General features: G+C 27.7%; 1 protein-coding gene across 1 annotated transcript in view; it reads left to right on the forward strand.

Moving 5' to 3' along the window:
- Positions 1 to 17,444, forward strand: part of LOC101891959 (papilin) — a 171,819-nt gene that overhangs the window by 15,682 nt on the left and 138,693 nt on the right. The window contains exons 2-3 of the mRNA XM_059129517.1: positions 1,329 to 1,395; positions 16,228 to 16,907. Coding sequence (XP_058985500.1) covers positions 1,329 to 1,395; positions 16,228 to 16,907 — 747 coding nt within the window. The remainder of the gene's footprint in view (positions 1 to 1,328; positions 1,396 to 16,227; positions 16,908 to 17,444) is intronic.

The raw sequence follows: 17,444 nt of genomic DNA on the forward strand, positions 1-17,444 counted from the left end.
CCGGCACAGACAATTCTCTGTCCTAGGCTGTAGTATCCATTTCGAATTTCAAATATTAAATTTCAAACAATTCCGGTGAATAATGTCGCTAAAATCATCAAAATATTGAATATGGGGAGGTACCGCTATTTGGGGCTATACGAAGCCGTGGACCTGCACAGACAATTTTCTGTCTTAGGCTGTAGTATCCATTACGAACTTCAAATACCAAAATTTGAAATAATTCCGGTAAAAAATGTCGCTAAAATCATCAAAATATTGAATATGGGGTGGTACCGCTATTTGGGGGCTATACGAAGCCGTGGACGTGCACAGACAATTTTCTGTCTTAGGCTGTAGTATCCATTACGAACTTCAAATACCAAAATTTGAAATAATTCCGGTAAAAAATGTCGCTAAAATCATCAAAATACCGAATATCGGGAGGTACCGTTATATAGGGGGCTATACGAAGACGTGGACCTGCACAGTCAATTTTCTGTCTGAGGCTGAAGTATTCATTGCGAACTTCAAATATTAAATTTGACACAATTCCGGAGAATAGTGTCGCTAAAATCATTAAAATACCGAATATCGGGAGGTACCCTTATATGGGTGATATACCAAGACGTGGACCTGCACAGACAATTTTCTGTCATAGGCTGTAGTATCCATTAAGAACTTCAAATACCAAATTTGAAACATTTTCGGTTAATAATGTGGCTAAAATCATCAAAATACCGAATATCGGGAGGTACCGCTATTTGGTGGCCATACGAAGACGTGGACCTGCACAAACAATTTTCTGTCATGGGCTGTACTATCCATTATGAACTCCAAATACCAAATTTGAAACATTTCCGGTGAATAGTGCCGCCAAAATCATTAAAATACCGAATTTCGGGAGGTACCGTTATATGGAGGCTATACGAAGACGTGGGCTGGCACAGACAATTTTCTGTCATAGGCTGTAGTATCCATTACGAACTTCAAATACCAAATTTGAAAGAATTCCGGTGAATAATGTCGCTATAATAATCAAAATACCGAATATCGGGAGGTACCGTTATATGGAGGCTATACGAAGACGTGGACTTACATGGCCCATTTTCAATACCAAAAGTCCTGCAAACATAATATACATTTGAGTAAAATTTTATTAACCTACTACTAAATAAAAATATAAAATAAATTAATAAAAAAAAATTCATTTTTCCGAGATTCAAAAACTGTCGATTTTTTTAAATAATTTTTCAATGAGCCTTGCTAAGGTCAATTTTCTAGAAATATGTTTTCGTATACAAAATATTGTTTAATTTTCACCCCAATTTTTTTTCATTTATTTTCAGCATATTATTGATAATTTCATTGACGGGTCTGACATGGGCCGATCTATCAACGGTGGAAAAGATTCGGGTGAGTTGATACCATTTTTAATATAATATGACCTTCCATGTAATGGAATACGGAATTTATATTTAAGAAGGATCGATTTGAGATCTATGGCGATGATGTTTTAATAAAAAAAAAAAATCAATTAATGTAATGGAATCTGGAAAGGTTTTTTGAAAAAGATCGATTTGAGATCTATGGCGACGATGTTTCAATTAAAAATTTCTACAAATTAAGTAAATGATCCTTAAATAAATGATCCTCTTATTTTTTCTCCAAAAATCATAATTACCCTCCCCATCTAGAAATCATCCCCTAACCTGATCACAAATAACCAGACAATGATTTTTTGAAATCGGATTTTTTTTTGATTTATTTCCCATTGAAAATAATGAATGACAATTTGTTGTTGCATGCCCAGAATCGTGCTAATTTGTCATTAAATAAATAAAACAACAATAGAATTCTTCGGATAAATAAATCACACAGAACTTGTTCTCTGTATCACAAAAAAAAAAGTATCAGAAAAAAACTTTCGCTTATCAATAATTCGTTTTTATTTAGAAATCTAATTTATTTCTCGTTTTTACGTAGCTGTGCCAATAAGTTATTGACCTACATCCCATGACAACGATTTTTTTCTGTGGCTTAAATTTGTGGTTTCAGCTGACAACTTTAAAAACATGATTTTATATTAAAAATTTTTTACCAAAGGAACTCTTATACTGATTTATATTTGACAATTATATACAAAACTTGGTCTTATACTAGCTTATACTTGGAATTTTCTAGAAAATCGGCGTCTTATACTAGGTTATATTGACAAAAGGTGATCTTATATGGTCTTATACTAGTTTATATAGACAAATCTTGTTCTTATACTAGCTCACATTGAGAAAATATGGTCTTATACTAGCTTATGTAGACAAAAAAGTGGTCTTATACTACCTTATATTGAAAAAATGTGGTCTTATACTAGCTTATATAGACAAATCGTGGTCTTATACTAGCTCAAATTGAGAAAATATGGTCTTATACTAGCTTATATAGACTAATCGTGGTCTTATACTGGCTCATATAGGCAAATCGTGGTCTTATACTAGTTCACATTGAGAAAATATGGTCTTATACTAGCTTATATAGACAAAAAGTGGTCTTATACTACCTTATATTGAAAAAATATGGTCTTATACTAGCTTATATAGACAAATCGTGGTCTTATACTAGCTCAAATTGAGAAAATATGGTCTTATACTAGCTTATATAGACTAATCGTGGTCTTATACTGGCTCATATAGACAAATCGTGGTCTTATACTAGCTCTCATTGAGAAAATATGGTCTTATACTAGCTAATATAGAAAAAACGTAGTCTTATACTAGCTCACATTGAGAAAATATGGTCTTATACTAGCTTATATAGACAAATCGCGGTCTTATACTAGCTGACATTAAGAAAATATTGAGAAAATATGGTCTTATACTAGCTCACATTGAGAAAATATGGTCTTATGCTAGCTTATATAGACATATAGTGGTCTTATACTAGCTCACATTGAGAAAATATGGTCTTATACTGACTCACATTGAGAAAATATACTTTTATACTAGCTAATATAGAAAAAACGTGTTCTTATACTAGCTCACATTGAGAAAATGTGGTCTTATACTAGCTTATATAGACAAAACGTGGTCATATACTAGCTCACATTGAGAAAATATGGTCTTATACTGACTCACATTGAGTGAATATGGTCTTATACTAGCTAATATAGAAAAAACGTAGTCTTATACTAGCTCACATTGAGAAAATATGGTCTTATACTAGCTTATATAGACAAATCGTGGTCTTATACTAGCTCACATTGAGAAAATATGGTCTTATACTAGCTAATATAGACAAATCGTGGTCTTATACTAGCTCACATTGAGAAAATATGGTCTTATACTAGCTAATATAGACAAATCGTGGTCTTATTCTAGCTCACATTGAGAAAATATGGTCGTATACTAGCTTATATAGACAAATCGTGGTCTTATACTAGCTCATATAGGCAAATCGTGGTCTTATACTAGCTCATATAGGCAAATCGTGGTCTTATAGTAGCTTACATTGAGAAAATGTGGTCTTATACTAGCTAATATTGACAAATCGTGGTCTTATACTACTTCACATTTAGAAAATATGGTCTTATACAAGCTTATATAATCAAATCGTGGACTTATACTAGCTCACGTTGAAAAAATATGGTATTATACTAGCTTATATAGACAAATCGTGGTCTTATACTAGCTCACATTGAGAAAATATGGTCTTAAACTAGCTCACATTCATAAAATATGGTCCTATACTAGCTTATATAGACAAAACGTAGTCTTATACTAGCTCACATTGAGAAAATATAATCTTATACTAGCTCACATTGAGAAAAAATGGTCTTATACTAGCTAATATAGACAAATCGTGGTCTTATACTACCTCACATTGAGAAAATATGGTCTTATACTAGCTCATATAGGCAAATCTTTTATTCAAATATTTTCATAATCATGCTCTTATACTCGCATTTTTTTTAGTATTATACTATTATACCCAAAAGTTTTTCCAAAACGTGGTTCTGCATTGTTTTATAGTCACGATTTTTTTTTTTCTAAATCGTGGTCTTATACCCACATTTTTTTGTAAATAGGCTCTTATACTCTCAGTTTTTTATTCGAAAATTTGTACATTTTTATTCAGATGCCCCTGAGCTTGCTTGGCCGGAAGCAACATAGCGCCACCTTACTTCTCCCTTTTTTACCAAATTATACTCCGTTTATTCTTCTACTCCAAACAACCTTGACTGAGCCAACCATCCCATAACCATCATGAGTGTCACTTTGCCACTTCATCCGACTCTTCGAAAATAACCTTCACCCAGTTAATTTATGATCCCTGATATGTAACCCATAAAAAAAACAACAACAACAAATGTAACAAACAAATCAATGTGGTGGAACGAACATGCTAGGAAGTTGCACCATACAAAGTGTATGAAGAGAACACTTCGACTAACTAATTCTCTCCGAAATCAACAAAAGAACAAATGCAAGCCATTTCCCCATTTCAATTGTTTGACAATTTTTTTTCTTTGTACATAACATGGATCATTAGTTTTAAACGCTCCCAGAAAATCCAAAAAAAAAAAAACAAAAAATCCAATAAATTCCAACAAGTTGCTGTTGGGTCATACCATCGAACCTCAACGAGCCGACATGCTGTTTAACCTTGATACACTGCAGTAGTGATTGGGTTCTATGGCGTTGTTATTGTCATCGATTCTTTCAATCTTCCCAGTTTTTTGTTGTTATAGTTTTTATTGTTGTTTTGGGTTTACAAAAGAGCCGAAATTGGCTCGTTTAGAGGCCTATTGATTACCAAGACCACAATTGATGAAATCGTCAATGATCCATGGCGAAAACGTTTTAACTAAATTTGGAAAAATCAGAACAATAATGACCCAAAAAAATGCTATTTTTTCAAAACATTTCTCATAGGAATGACGGTGATGAACCACCACACCTTGGCATAGCTTTGAATGGCAACAACAATAATGCCAGCCATCTCTAATGAGGGGTGAACAGTTAATTGTTCATTATTGCAAAACAAAAAATATATTTTTTTGAAAAAAAAAATTGAAAATAAAATAAATAATGAGATATTTAAAGAATGAGTCATAGGATTCAAATTTCTAGGGAATCCTAAAAAATCCTAAGTGAACGTGGACGTCCTTGAGAAAATATTTTTAAAAAATCCACGTTTATTGATAGTCCTTGAGAAAATATTTTTAAAAAATCCACGTTTATTGATAGTCCTTGAGAAAATATTTTTAAAAAATCCACGTTTATTGATAGTCCTTGAGAAAATATTTTTAAAAAATCCACGTTTATTGATAGTCCTTGAGAAAATATTTTTAAAAAATCCACGTTTATTGATAGTCCTTGAGAAAATATTTTTAAAAAATCCACGTTTATTGATAGTCCTTGAGAAAATATTTTTAAAAAATCCACGTTTATTGATAGTCCTTGAGAAAATATTTTTAAAAAATCCACGTTTATTGATAGTCCTTGAGAAAATATTTTCAAAAAAAACCCACGTTTATTGATAGTCCTTGAGAAAATATTTTTAAAAAATCCACGTTTATTGATAGTCCTTAAGAAAATATTTTTAAAAAATCCACGTTTATTGATAGTCCTTGAGAAAATATTTTTAAAAAATCCACGTTTATTGATAGTCCTTGAGAAAATATTTTTAAAAAATCCACGTTTATTGATAGTCCTTGAGAAAATATTTTTAAAAAATCCACGTTTATTGATAGTCGTTGAGAAAATATTTTTAAAAAATCCACGTTTATTGATAGTCCTTGAGAAAATATTTTTAAAAAATCCACGTTTATTGATAGTCCTTGAGAAAATATTTTTAAAAAATCCACGTTTATTGATAATCCTTGATAAAAATATTTTTTAAAAAATCCACGTTTATTGATAGTCCTTGAGAAAATATTTTTAAAAAATCCACGTTTATTGATAGTCCTTGGGAAAATATTTTTAAAAAATCCACGTTTATTGATAGTCCTTGAGAAAATATTTTTAAAAAATCCACGTTTATTGATAGTCCTTGAGAAAATATTTTTAAAAAATTCACGTTTATTGATAGTCCTTGAGAGAATATTTTCAAAAAAAATCCACGTTTATTGATAGTCCTTGAGAAAATATTTTCAAAAAAATCCACGTTTATTGTTAGTCCTTGAGAAAATATTTTCAAAAATATCCACGTTTATTGATAGTCGCTGAGAAAATATTTTCAAAAAAATCCACGTTTATTGATAGTCGCTGAGAAAATATTTTTAAAAAATCCACGTTTATTGATAGTCCTTGAGAAAATATTTTTAAAAAAATCCACGTTTATTGATAGTCCTTGAGAAAATATTTTTAAAAAATCCACGTTTATTGATAGTCCTTGAGAAAATATTTTAAAAAAATCCACGTTTATCGATAGTCCTTGAGAAAATATTTTTAAAAAATCCACGTTTATTGATAGTCCTTGAGAAAATATTTTTAAAAAATCCACGTTTATTGATAGTCGTTGAGAAAATATTTTTAAAAAATCCACGTTTATTGATAGTCGTTGAGAAAATATTTTTAAAAAATCCACGTTTATTGATAGTCGTTGAGAAAATATTTTTAAAAAATCCACGTTTATTGATAGTCGTTGAGAAAATATTTTTAAAAAACCCACGTTTATTGATAGTCGTTGAGAAAATATTTTTAAAAAATCAACGTTTATTGATAGTCGTTGAGAAAATATTTTTAAAAATCCACGTTTATTGATAGTCGTTGAGAAAATATTTTTAAAAAATCCACGTTTATTGATAGTCGTTGAGAAAATATTTTTAAAAAACCCACGTTTATTGATAGTCGTTGAGAAAATATTTTTAAAAAATCAACGTTTATTGATAGTCGTTGAGAAAATATTTTTAAAAATCCACGTTTATTGATAGTCGTTGAGAAAATATTTTTAAAAAATCAACGTTTATTGATAGTCGTTGAGAAAATATTTTTAAAAATCCACGTTTATTGATAGTCGTTGAGAAAATATTTTTAAAAAATCCACGTTTATTGATAGTCGTTGAGAAAATATTTTTAAAAAATCCACGTTTATTGATAGTCGTTGAGAAAATATTTTTAAAAAATCCACGTTTATTGATAGTCGTTGAAAAAATATTTTTAAAAAATCCACGTTTATTGATAGTCGTTGAGAAAATATTTTTAAAAATCCACGTTTATTGATAGTCGCTGAGAAAATATTTTTAAAAAATCCACGTTTATTGATTGTCGCTGAGAAAATATTTTTAAAAAATCCACGTTTATTGATAGTCGTTGAGAAAATATTTTTAAAATATACACGTTTATTGATAGTCGCTGAGAAAATATTTTTAAAAAATCCACGTTTATTGATAGTCCTTGAGAAAATATTTTTAAAAAAATCCACGTTTATTGATAGTCCTTGAGAAAATATTTTTAAAAAATCCACGTTTATTGATAGTCCTTAAGAAAATATTTTTAAAAAATCCACGTTTATTGATAGTCCTTGAGAAAATATTTTTAAAAAATCCACGTTTATTGATAGTCCTTGAGAGAATATTTTCAAAAAAAATCCACGTTTATTGATAGTCCTTGAGAAAATATTTTCAAAAAAATCCACGTTTATTGTTAGTCCTTGAGAAAATATTTTCAAAAATATCCACGTTTATTGATAGTCGCTGAGAAAATATTTTCAAAAAAATCCACGTTTATTGATAGTCGCTGAGAAAATATTTTTAAAAAATCCACGTTTATTGATAGTCCTTGAGAAAATATTTTTAAAAAAATCCACGTTTATTGATAGTCCTTGAGAAAATATTTTTAAAAAATCCACGTTTATTGATAGTCCTTGAGAAAATATTTTTAAAAAATCCACGTTTATTGATAGTCCTTGAGAAAATATTTTTAAAAAATCCACGTTTATTGATAGTCCTTGAGAAAATATTTTTAAAAAATCTACGTTTATTGATAGTCGTTGAGAAAATATTTTTAAAAAATCCACGTTTTTTGATAGTCGTTGAGAAAATATTTTTAAAAAATCCACGTTTATTGATAGTCGTTGAGAAAATATTTTTAAAAAATCCACGTTTATTGATAGTCGTTGAGAAAATATTTTTAAAAAATCCACGTTTATTGATAGTCGTTGAGAAAATATTTTTAAAAAATCCACGTTTATTGATAGTCGTTGAGAAAATATTTTTAAAAAATCCACGTTTATTGATAGTCGTTGAGAAAATATTTTTAAAAAATCCACGTTTATTGATAGTCGTTGAGAAAATATTTTTAAAAAATCCACGTTTATTGATAGTCGTTGAGAAAATATTTTTAAAAAATCCACGTTTATTGATAGTCGTTGAGAAAATATTTTTAAAAAATCCACGTTTATTGATAGTCGTTGAGAAAATATTTTTAAAAAATCCACGTTTATTGATAGTCGTTGAGAAAATATTTTTAAAAAATCCACGTTTATTGATAGTCGTTGAGAAAATATTTTTAAAAAATCCACGTTTATTGATAGTCGTTGAGAAAATATTTTTAAAAAATCCACGTTTATTGATAGTCCTTGAGAAAATATTTTTAAAAAATCCACGTTTATTGATAGTCCTTGAGAAAATATTTTTAAAAATCCACGTTTATTGATAGTCGTTGAGAAAATATTTTTAAAAAATCCACGTTTATTGATAGTCCTTGAGAAAATATTTTTAAAAAATCCACGTTTATTGATAGTCCTTGAGAGAATATTTTTAAAAAATCCACGTTTATTGATAGTCCTTGAGAAAATATTTTTAAAAAATCCACGTTTATTGATAGTCCTTAAGAAAATATTTTTAAAAAATCCACGTTTATTGATAGTCCTTGAGAAAATATTTTTAAAAAATCCACGTTTATTGATAGTCCTTGAGAAAATATTTTTAAAAAATCCACGTTTATTGATAGTCCTTGAGAAAATATTTTTAAAAAATCCACGTTTATTGATAGTCCTTGAGAAAATATTTTTAAAAAATCCACGTTTATTGATAGTCCTTGAGAAAATATTTTTAAAAAATCCACGTTTATTGATAGTCCTTGAGAAAATATTTTTAAAAAATCCACGTTTATTGATAGTCCTTGAGAAAATATTTTCAAAAAAATCCACGTTTATTGATAGTCCTTGAGAAAATATTTTTAAAAAATCCACGTTTATTGATAGTCCTTGAGAAAATATTTTTAAAAATCCACGTTTATTGATAGTCCTTGAGAAAATATTTTAAAAAATCCACGTTTATTGATAGTCCTTGAGAAAATATTTTTAAAAAATCCACGTTTATTGATAGTCCTTGAGAAAATATTTTTAAAAAATCCACGTTTATTGATAGTCCTTGAGAAAATATTTTTAAAAAATCCACGTTTATTGATAGTCCTTGAGAAAATATTTTTAAAAAATCCACGTTTATTGATAGTCCTTGAGAAAATATTTTTAAAAAATCCACGTTTATTGATAGTCCTTGAGAAAATATTTTTAAAAAATCCACGTTTATTGATAGTCCTTGAGAAAATATTTTTAAAAAATCCACGTTTATTGATAGTCCTTGAGAAAATATTTTTAAAAAATCCACGTTTATTGATAGTCCTTGAGAAAATATTTTTAAAAAATCCACGTTTATTGATAGTCCTTGAGAAAATATTTTTAAAAAATCCACGTTTATTGATAGTCCTTGAGAAAATATTTTTAAAAAATCCACGTTTATTGATAGTCCTTGAGAAAATATTTTTAAAAAATCCACGTTTATTGATAGTCCTTGAGAAAATATTTTTAAAAAATCCACGTTTATTGATAGTCCTTGAGAAAATATTTTTAAAAAATCCACGTTTATTGATAGTCCTTGAGAAAATATTTTTAAAAATCCACGTTTATTGATAGTCCTTGAGAAAATATTTTTAAAAAATCCACGTTTATTGATAGTCCTTGAGAAATATTTTTAAAAAATCCACGTTTATTGATAGTCCTTGAGAAAATATTTTTAAAAAATCCACGTTTATTGATAGTCCTTGAGAAAATATTTTTAAAAAATCCACGTTTATTGATAGTCTTGAGAAAATATTTTTAAAAAATCCACGTTTATTGATAGTCCTTGAGAAAATATTTTTAAAAAATCCACGTTTATTGATAGTCCTTGAGAAAATATTTTTAAAAAATCCACGTTTATTGATAGTCCTTGAGAAAATATTTTTAAAAAATCCACGTTTATTGATAGTCCTTGAGAAAATATTTTTAAAAAATCCACGTTTATTGATAGTCCTTGAGAAAATATTTTTAAAAAATCCACGTTTATTGATAGTCCTTGAGAAAATATTTTTAAAAAATCCACGTTTATTGATAGTCCTTGAGAAAATATTTTTAAAAAATCCACGTTTATTGATAGTCCTTGAGAAAATATTTTTAAAAAATCCACGTTTATTGATAGTCCTTGAGAAAATATTTTTAAAAAATCCACGTTTATTGATAGTCCTTGAGAAAATATTTTTAAAAAATCCACGTTTATTGATAGTCCTTGAGAAAATATTTTTAAAAAATCCACGTTTATTGATAGTCCTTGAGAAAATATTTTTAAAAAATCCACGTTTATTGATAGTCCTTGAGAAAATATTTTTAAAAAATCCACGTTTATTGATAGTCCTTGAGAAAATATTTTTAAAAAATCCACGTTTATTGATAGTCCTTGAGAAAATATTTTAAAAAATCCACGTTTATTGATAGTCCTTGAGAAAATATTTTTAAAAAATCCACGTTTATTGATAGTCCTTGAGAAAATATTTTTAAAAAATCCACGTTTATTGATAGTCGTTGAGAAAATATTTTTAAAAAATCCACGTTTATTGATAGTCCTTGAGAAAATATTTTTAAAAAATCCACGTTTATTGATAGTCCTTGAGAAAATATTTTTAAAAAATCCACGTTTATTGATAGTCGTTGAGAAAATATTTTTAAAAAATCCACGTTTATTGATAGTCCTTGAGAAAATATTTTTAAAAAATCCACGTTTATTGATAGTCCTTGAGAAAATATTTTTAAAAAATCCACGTTTATTGAAAGTCCTTGAGAAAATATTTTTAAAAAATCCACGTTTATTGATAGTCCTTGAGAAAATATTTTTAAAAAATCCACGTTTATTGATAGTCCTTGAGAAAATATTTTTAAAAAATCCACGTTTATTGATAGTCGTTGAGAAAATATTTTTAAAAAATCCACGTTTATTGATAGTCCTTGAGAAAATATTTTTAAAAAATCCACGTTTATTGATAGTCCTTGAGAAAATATTTTTAAAAAATCCACGTTTATTGATAGTCCTTGAGAAAATATTTTTAAAAAATCCACGTTTATTGAAAGTCCTTGAGAAAATATTTTTAAAAAATCCACGTTTATTGATAGTCCTTGAGAAAATATTTTTAAAAAATCCACGTTTATTGATAGTCCTTGAGAAAATATTTTTAAAAAATCCACGTTTATTGATAGTCCTTGAGAAAATATTTTTAAAAAATCCACGTTTATTGATAGTCCTTGAGAAAATATTTTTAAAAAATCCACGTTTATTGATAGTCCTTGAGAAAATATTTTTAAAAAATCCACGTTTATTGATAGTCCTTGAGAAAATATTTTTAAAAAATCCACGTTTATTGATAGTCGTTGAGAAAATATTTTTAAAAAATCCACGTTTATTGATAGTCCTTGAGAAAATATTTTTAAAAAATCCACGTTTATTGATAGTCCTTGAGAAAATATTTTTAAAAAATCCACGTTTATTGATAGTCCTTGAGAAAATATTTTTAAAAAATCCACGTTTATTGATAGTCATTGAGAAAATATTTTTAAAAAATCCACGTTTATTGATAGTCCTTGAGAAAATATTTTTAAAAAATCCACGTTTATTGATAGTCATTGAGAAAATATTTTTAAAAAATCCACGTTTATTGATAGTCCTTGAGAAAATATTTTTAAAAAATCCACGTTTATTGATAGTCCTTGAGAAAATATTTTTAAAAAATCCACGTTTATTGATAGTCCTTGAGAAAATATTTTTAAAAAATCCACGTTTATTGATAGTCCTTGAGAAAATATTTTTAAAAAATCCACGTTTATTGATAGTCCTTGAGAAAATATTTTTAAAAAATCCACGTTTATTGATAGTCCTTGAGAAAATATTTTTAAAAAATCCACGTTTATTGATAGTCATTGAGAAAATATTTTTAAAAAATCCACGTTTATTGATAGTCCTTGAGAAAATATTTTTAAAAAATCCTCGTTTATTGATAGTCCTTTGAGATGTTCGAAAAATATTTTTTCAAATAAATATAAAAAAAAATAGAGTGCAATAATAACACCAGACAATGGTAGTAAAAACTACATTAGCTGTTAAGTAAATCTGACTATTTTATGTAAATATTGCCCCTGAAGATGCAATTTGATAATTGCGAAATATTGGGAACATATTATTGTAATCAATAAAATAAATGCGAAAATGGCCTAAAGCTCGAGAAAAAAAAGAAAAAAAAAAAAACTTATTATTTATAAATAAAATAAATAAATAAATATTTAAAAATTGCAAATTTCGAATTTTGACAAAACTGTAGGTTCGACCGGGCCAAACTTCTCCCCCATTCGGAATGAATTTTACAATTTTCAATTAGAAATTCTATTAAAATCTTAAAAATACCGAATATAGCTGTTTATAAGACGACCTGCTTAGGCAAATTTTGTCATAAGCCATTACAATATTCAAATGCGAAACTTTAAAAAAAAATCGGTGAATAATGTTGCTAAAATCATAAATATAGGGAGGTACTAATATGTGGAGACTATACCTAAATGTGGACCTGCCCAGACAAATTTCTGTCTAAGGCTGTAGTACCCATTACGAACTTCAAATATCAAATTTGAAACATTTCCGGTGAATAATGTCGCTAAAATCATCAAAATACCGAATATCGGGAGGTACCGTTATATAGATGTGGATATTTTTTATAAGGCGTGGTTTTTTTAAATATTTTTTATAAGGCGTGGATTTTTAAAATATTTTTTATAAGGCGTGGTTTTTTTAAATATTTTTTATAAGGCGTGGATTTTTTAAATATTTTTTATAAGGCGTGGTTTTTTAAATATTTTTTATAAGGCGTGGATTTTTTAAATATTTTTTATAAGGCGTGGACTTTTTAAATTTTTTTATAAGGCGTGGACTTTTTAAATATTTTTTAAAAGGACTGGATTTTTTAAATATTTCTTAGAAGGCGTGGATTTTTTAAATATTTTTTATAAGGCCTGGATTTTTTAAATATTTTTTATAAGGCCTGGATTTTTTAAATATTTTTTATAAGGCGTGGATTTTTTAATTATTTTTTGGAAGGCGTGGATTTTTTAAATATTTTTTATAAGGCCTGGATTTTTTTAATATTTTTTATAAGGCCTGGATTTTTTAAATATTTTTTAGAAGCCGTGGATTTTTTAAATTTTTTTTGTAAGGCGTGGATTTTTTAAATATTTTTTAGAAGCCGTGGATTTTTTAAATATTTTTTAGAAGCCGTGGATTTTTTAAAGATTTTTTATAAGGCGTGGATTTTTTAAAAATTTTTTTATAAAGCGTGGATTTTTTAAAAAAAAATTTATAAAGCGTGGATTTTTTAAAAAAATTTTATAAAGCGTGGATTTTTTAAAAATTTTTTATAAAGCGTGGATTTTTTAAACATTTTTTATAAAGCGTGGATTTTTAAAAATTTTTGTGGCGCGGATTGTTGAAAATATTTTTAAGGCGCGGATTATTCAAAATATTTTTTAGGCTTGGATTTTTTGAAAATTTTTTATAAAGCGTGGATTTTTAAAAATTTTTATGGCGCGGATTGGTGAAAATATTTTTAAGGCAGGGATTATTCAAAATATTTGTATAGGCTTGGATTTTTTAAAAATAAGTTTTAAGTCCTGGATTTTTTAAAAATAATTTTTAAGGCATGGATTTTTTAATATTTTTATAAGGCTGGATTTCTTAAATATTTTTATAAGGCGTGGATTTTTTAAATATTTTTAAGGCGTGGATTTTTTAAATATTTTTTAAGGCGTGGATTTTTTAAATATTTTTTAAGTCGTGCATTTTTTAAATACTTTTTAAGGCGTGCATTTTTTAAATATTTTTAAGGCCTCCATTTTTTAAATATTTTTTTTTTAATTTTATTCTATTGAAATACTTGCTTTTTCAATTCCACATAAATCGAATCTTCGTCTAATACACCCAAATGTTCTTACTTAGAAGATCGTTTTTAAGACCAGTTTTTATTAACACTTTATGTTCACACATTTTTACCCTTTTAACGAAGTGCCATTTTCTGGTTAAAAGTGGCGCCCAATCATGAATTACCCCCCTATTTTCAACAAATATTTGTTTATGGCATTCTCCAATGAAATTGTGGGTGGAATGGTTTTATCACTTCACATAAGACACTCTCTGTGTTATGTGCTGTGCTCTGCTGTCACGCCGCCGAAGTGCAGCGGACACCAACGTTTACCACAAAACAGAAAAAAAGCCAGACCATAGTAAATTGGGTTAAATTTAATCATATTTTCCCTGTCATAGCATTTTCATGTTACGCCAGGCCGGCATGCCCTGGCATAAAAATGCAACGCAATGCAGCCAGCCTGCATGTCCGCCAGTCAGCTAAGTAGCCAGCCAGCTATCCATCCAACCACTCACTTCTGCTCTTCCCTTCACTTCATCGTTGATGGTTTCGGTAAACATTGTTGTGGTTTTTGCCTTGATGATCTTCCATTTAGGGGCGGGGGAGGGTATTTCAAGTTGGCCAGAGGATAAAGTACGACAAGATTGAAATATTAAAGTTTTCAATACATTCGATTTTGGTTTTGTTTGGCTTTTTATTTTTATTATTGAGTGTTACAATATTCAAAACACATAAATTTGATATCCCGCCTGGGCTACGATATCGTAAAAGGGTCAAAAGAGGGGGAGAAGTGAAAATGTTTCAATTTTAGGAATGAAAATCTACAGACAATGTGGTGAAACTGAAAATGAAAACTGCATAAAACTGTTTAAAAAAAAAAATAAAAACTGAATTTTTTGGAAAAAAAATTGATAAAACATTTTTGAAAAAAAAAAAAATAATTTTTTTTTGAAAAAAAATTTAATTTTTAATAAACAAAAATCTTAAAAAAAAATAAATTTTGAAAAAAAAATATTTTTTTTTTTTAAAAATTTAATTTTGAAAAACAATAATTGTTTCGAAAAAAAAATAATTTTTGGAAAACAAAAAAAATTTTTGACAAAAATAATTTTTGTTAAAATAAATAATATTTTACAAAAAAATTGTTAAAAAAAAAATATTTTTTTGAAAAAAAAAAAAGAAAATTAAAAAAAAATATTTTTTTAATTAAAAAAAAATATTTAAAAAATCCACGCCTTATAAAAAATATTTAAAAAATCCACGTCTTATAATAAAAATTTAAAAATTCCATGCCTTAAAAAAATGTAAAAAGATGCAGGCCTTATAAAAAATATATTAAAAAAATCCATGCCTTAAAAAAATATTTAAAAAATCCACGTCTTATAATAAAAATTTAAAAATTCCATGCCTTAAAAAAAATGTAAAAAGATGCAGGCCTTATAAAAAATATTTAAAAAATCCATGCCTTAAAAAAATATTTAAAAAGATGCAGGTCTTATAAAAAATATTTTAAAAAATCCACGCCTTAAAAAAATATTTCAAAAATCCACGCCTTATAAAAAATATTTTAAAAAATCCACGCCTTATAAAAAATATTTTAAAAAATCCACGCCTTATAAAAAATATTTTAAAAAATCCACGCCTTATAAAAAATATTTTAAAAAATCCACGCCTTATAAAAAATATTTAAAAAATCCACGCCTTATAAAAAATATTTTAAAAAAGCCACGCCTTATAAATAATATTAAAAAAATCCACGCCTTATAAAAAATATTTTAAAAAATCCACGCCTTAAAAAAATATTGTAAAAAATCCACGCCTTATAAAAGATATTTAAAAAATCCACGCCTAATAAAAAATATTTAAAAAATCCACGCCTTATAAAAAAATATTTACAAAATCCACGCCTTATAAAAAATATTTAAAAAAATCCACGCCTTAATTTTTTTTAATTCACGCCTGAGAAATATTTGAAATTTATTTAATTTTTATTAAATTATTTTATTTAATATTATTTTTATATTATTTTTTTCAGAAACACAAAGAATGGCTTAAGCAGCGGAATCGAGAACGCAACAATCATCTCTCAAATTTTGATGCTCAGCAAAAGTCGGTGGAACTTTTAAATTTATGGCGTTTTGATAACACTAAAACTGGCGATGATGATCCGCGGGCCAATGATGTGTATCCGGAGAATGAAAGGATTTTGAAACCGGTGTTTATAACCACAACACCTACAACAACAACTTCCTCAACGACGACAACCACAACTACAACGACACCAAAACCCAGGACAACAACAACTCCCAAAACAACAACTACCAGCCGTAGACCTCCGACAAGTACCACTACCCGTCGCGCCCCAACAACAACAACAGCGGCCTCATCCACCCGCTATTCCTTGCTACACCAGCCAAGATTCCGGCCATATCCCTCGGATACATTGAGTAATGATATTTTGGAGGCGACACAAGTTATTGCCACCCCAACAAGGACAACTAGCACAACAACCACAACTACGACAACAACAACAACACCTAGACCCACAACCACGATAATGCCTACGACCACTACGTCTACCACAACAACCACTACCACCACCAGGAAACCCAGGCCACGCCCCTATCCTCGCTGGAATGACTGGAGCGAATGGAGCGAGTGTTCGCGTAGCTGTGGCGGTGGGGTTCGTTACCAGCAAAGAAAATGCATCAATCGGTGAGTGGAAATTTTTTCTATTTTTTTTCAAATATTTTTTTCAAATTAAATTTTTTTTTAATTTTTTTCAAATTATTTTTCTAAAAATGTATCAAATTTGAATTTTTATTTTCGATAAAAAAAAAAAAAATAATTACTTGGAAATTCATTGCAGTACCATTGCAGTGAGTGGAGATTTTTTTCTCGATTTTTTTTAATTTTTTTTTAAAATTATTTTTCTAAAACTTTATCAAATTTGAATTTTTTATTTTCGATAAAAAAAATAATTACTTGGAAATTCATTGCAGTACCCGTCTTCTGGGTACTTCAGACATTATTCTTGTTTGTATATATTTTTTCGGCCATTTGGGGATTTCCCTGCCAGCCTGCATATGATTAGAGATTTCAATATTGAATTTGATTTCTTTTTTTGCTGTTGTTTGTTCGACGACAAAATATGAATTCTCATTAAAAATATTGAAGCTAATCAGAGAATCTATAACAGTTTTGCTTTCTTATAATTTCTCCAAATCCACGCTTGTGACAACTCAAAAACTT

The sequence above is a fragment of the Musca domestica genome, unplaced genomic scaffold (genome assembly GCF_030504385.1).
Source record: "Musca domestica strain aabys unplaced genomic scaffold, Musca_domestica.polishedcontigs.V.1.1 62, whole genome shotgun sequence".
NCBI lineage: Eukaryota > Metazoa > Arthropoda > Insecta > Diptera > Muscidae > Musca > Musca domestica.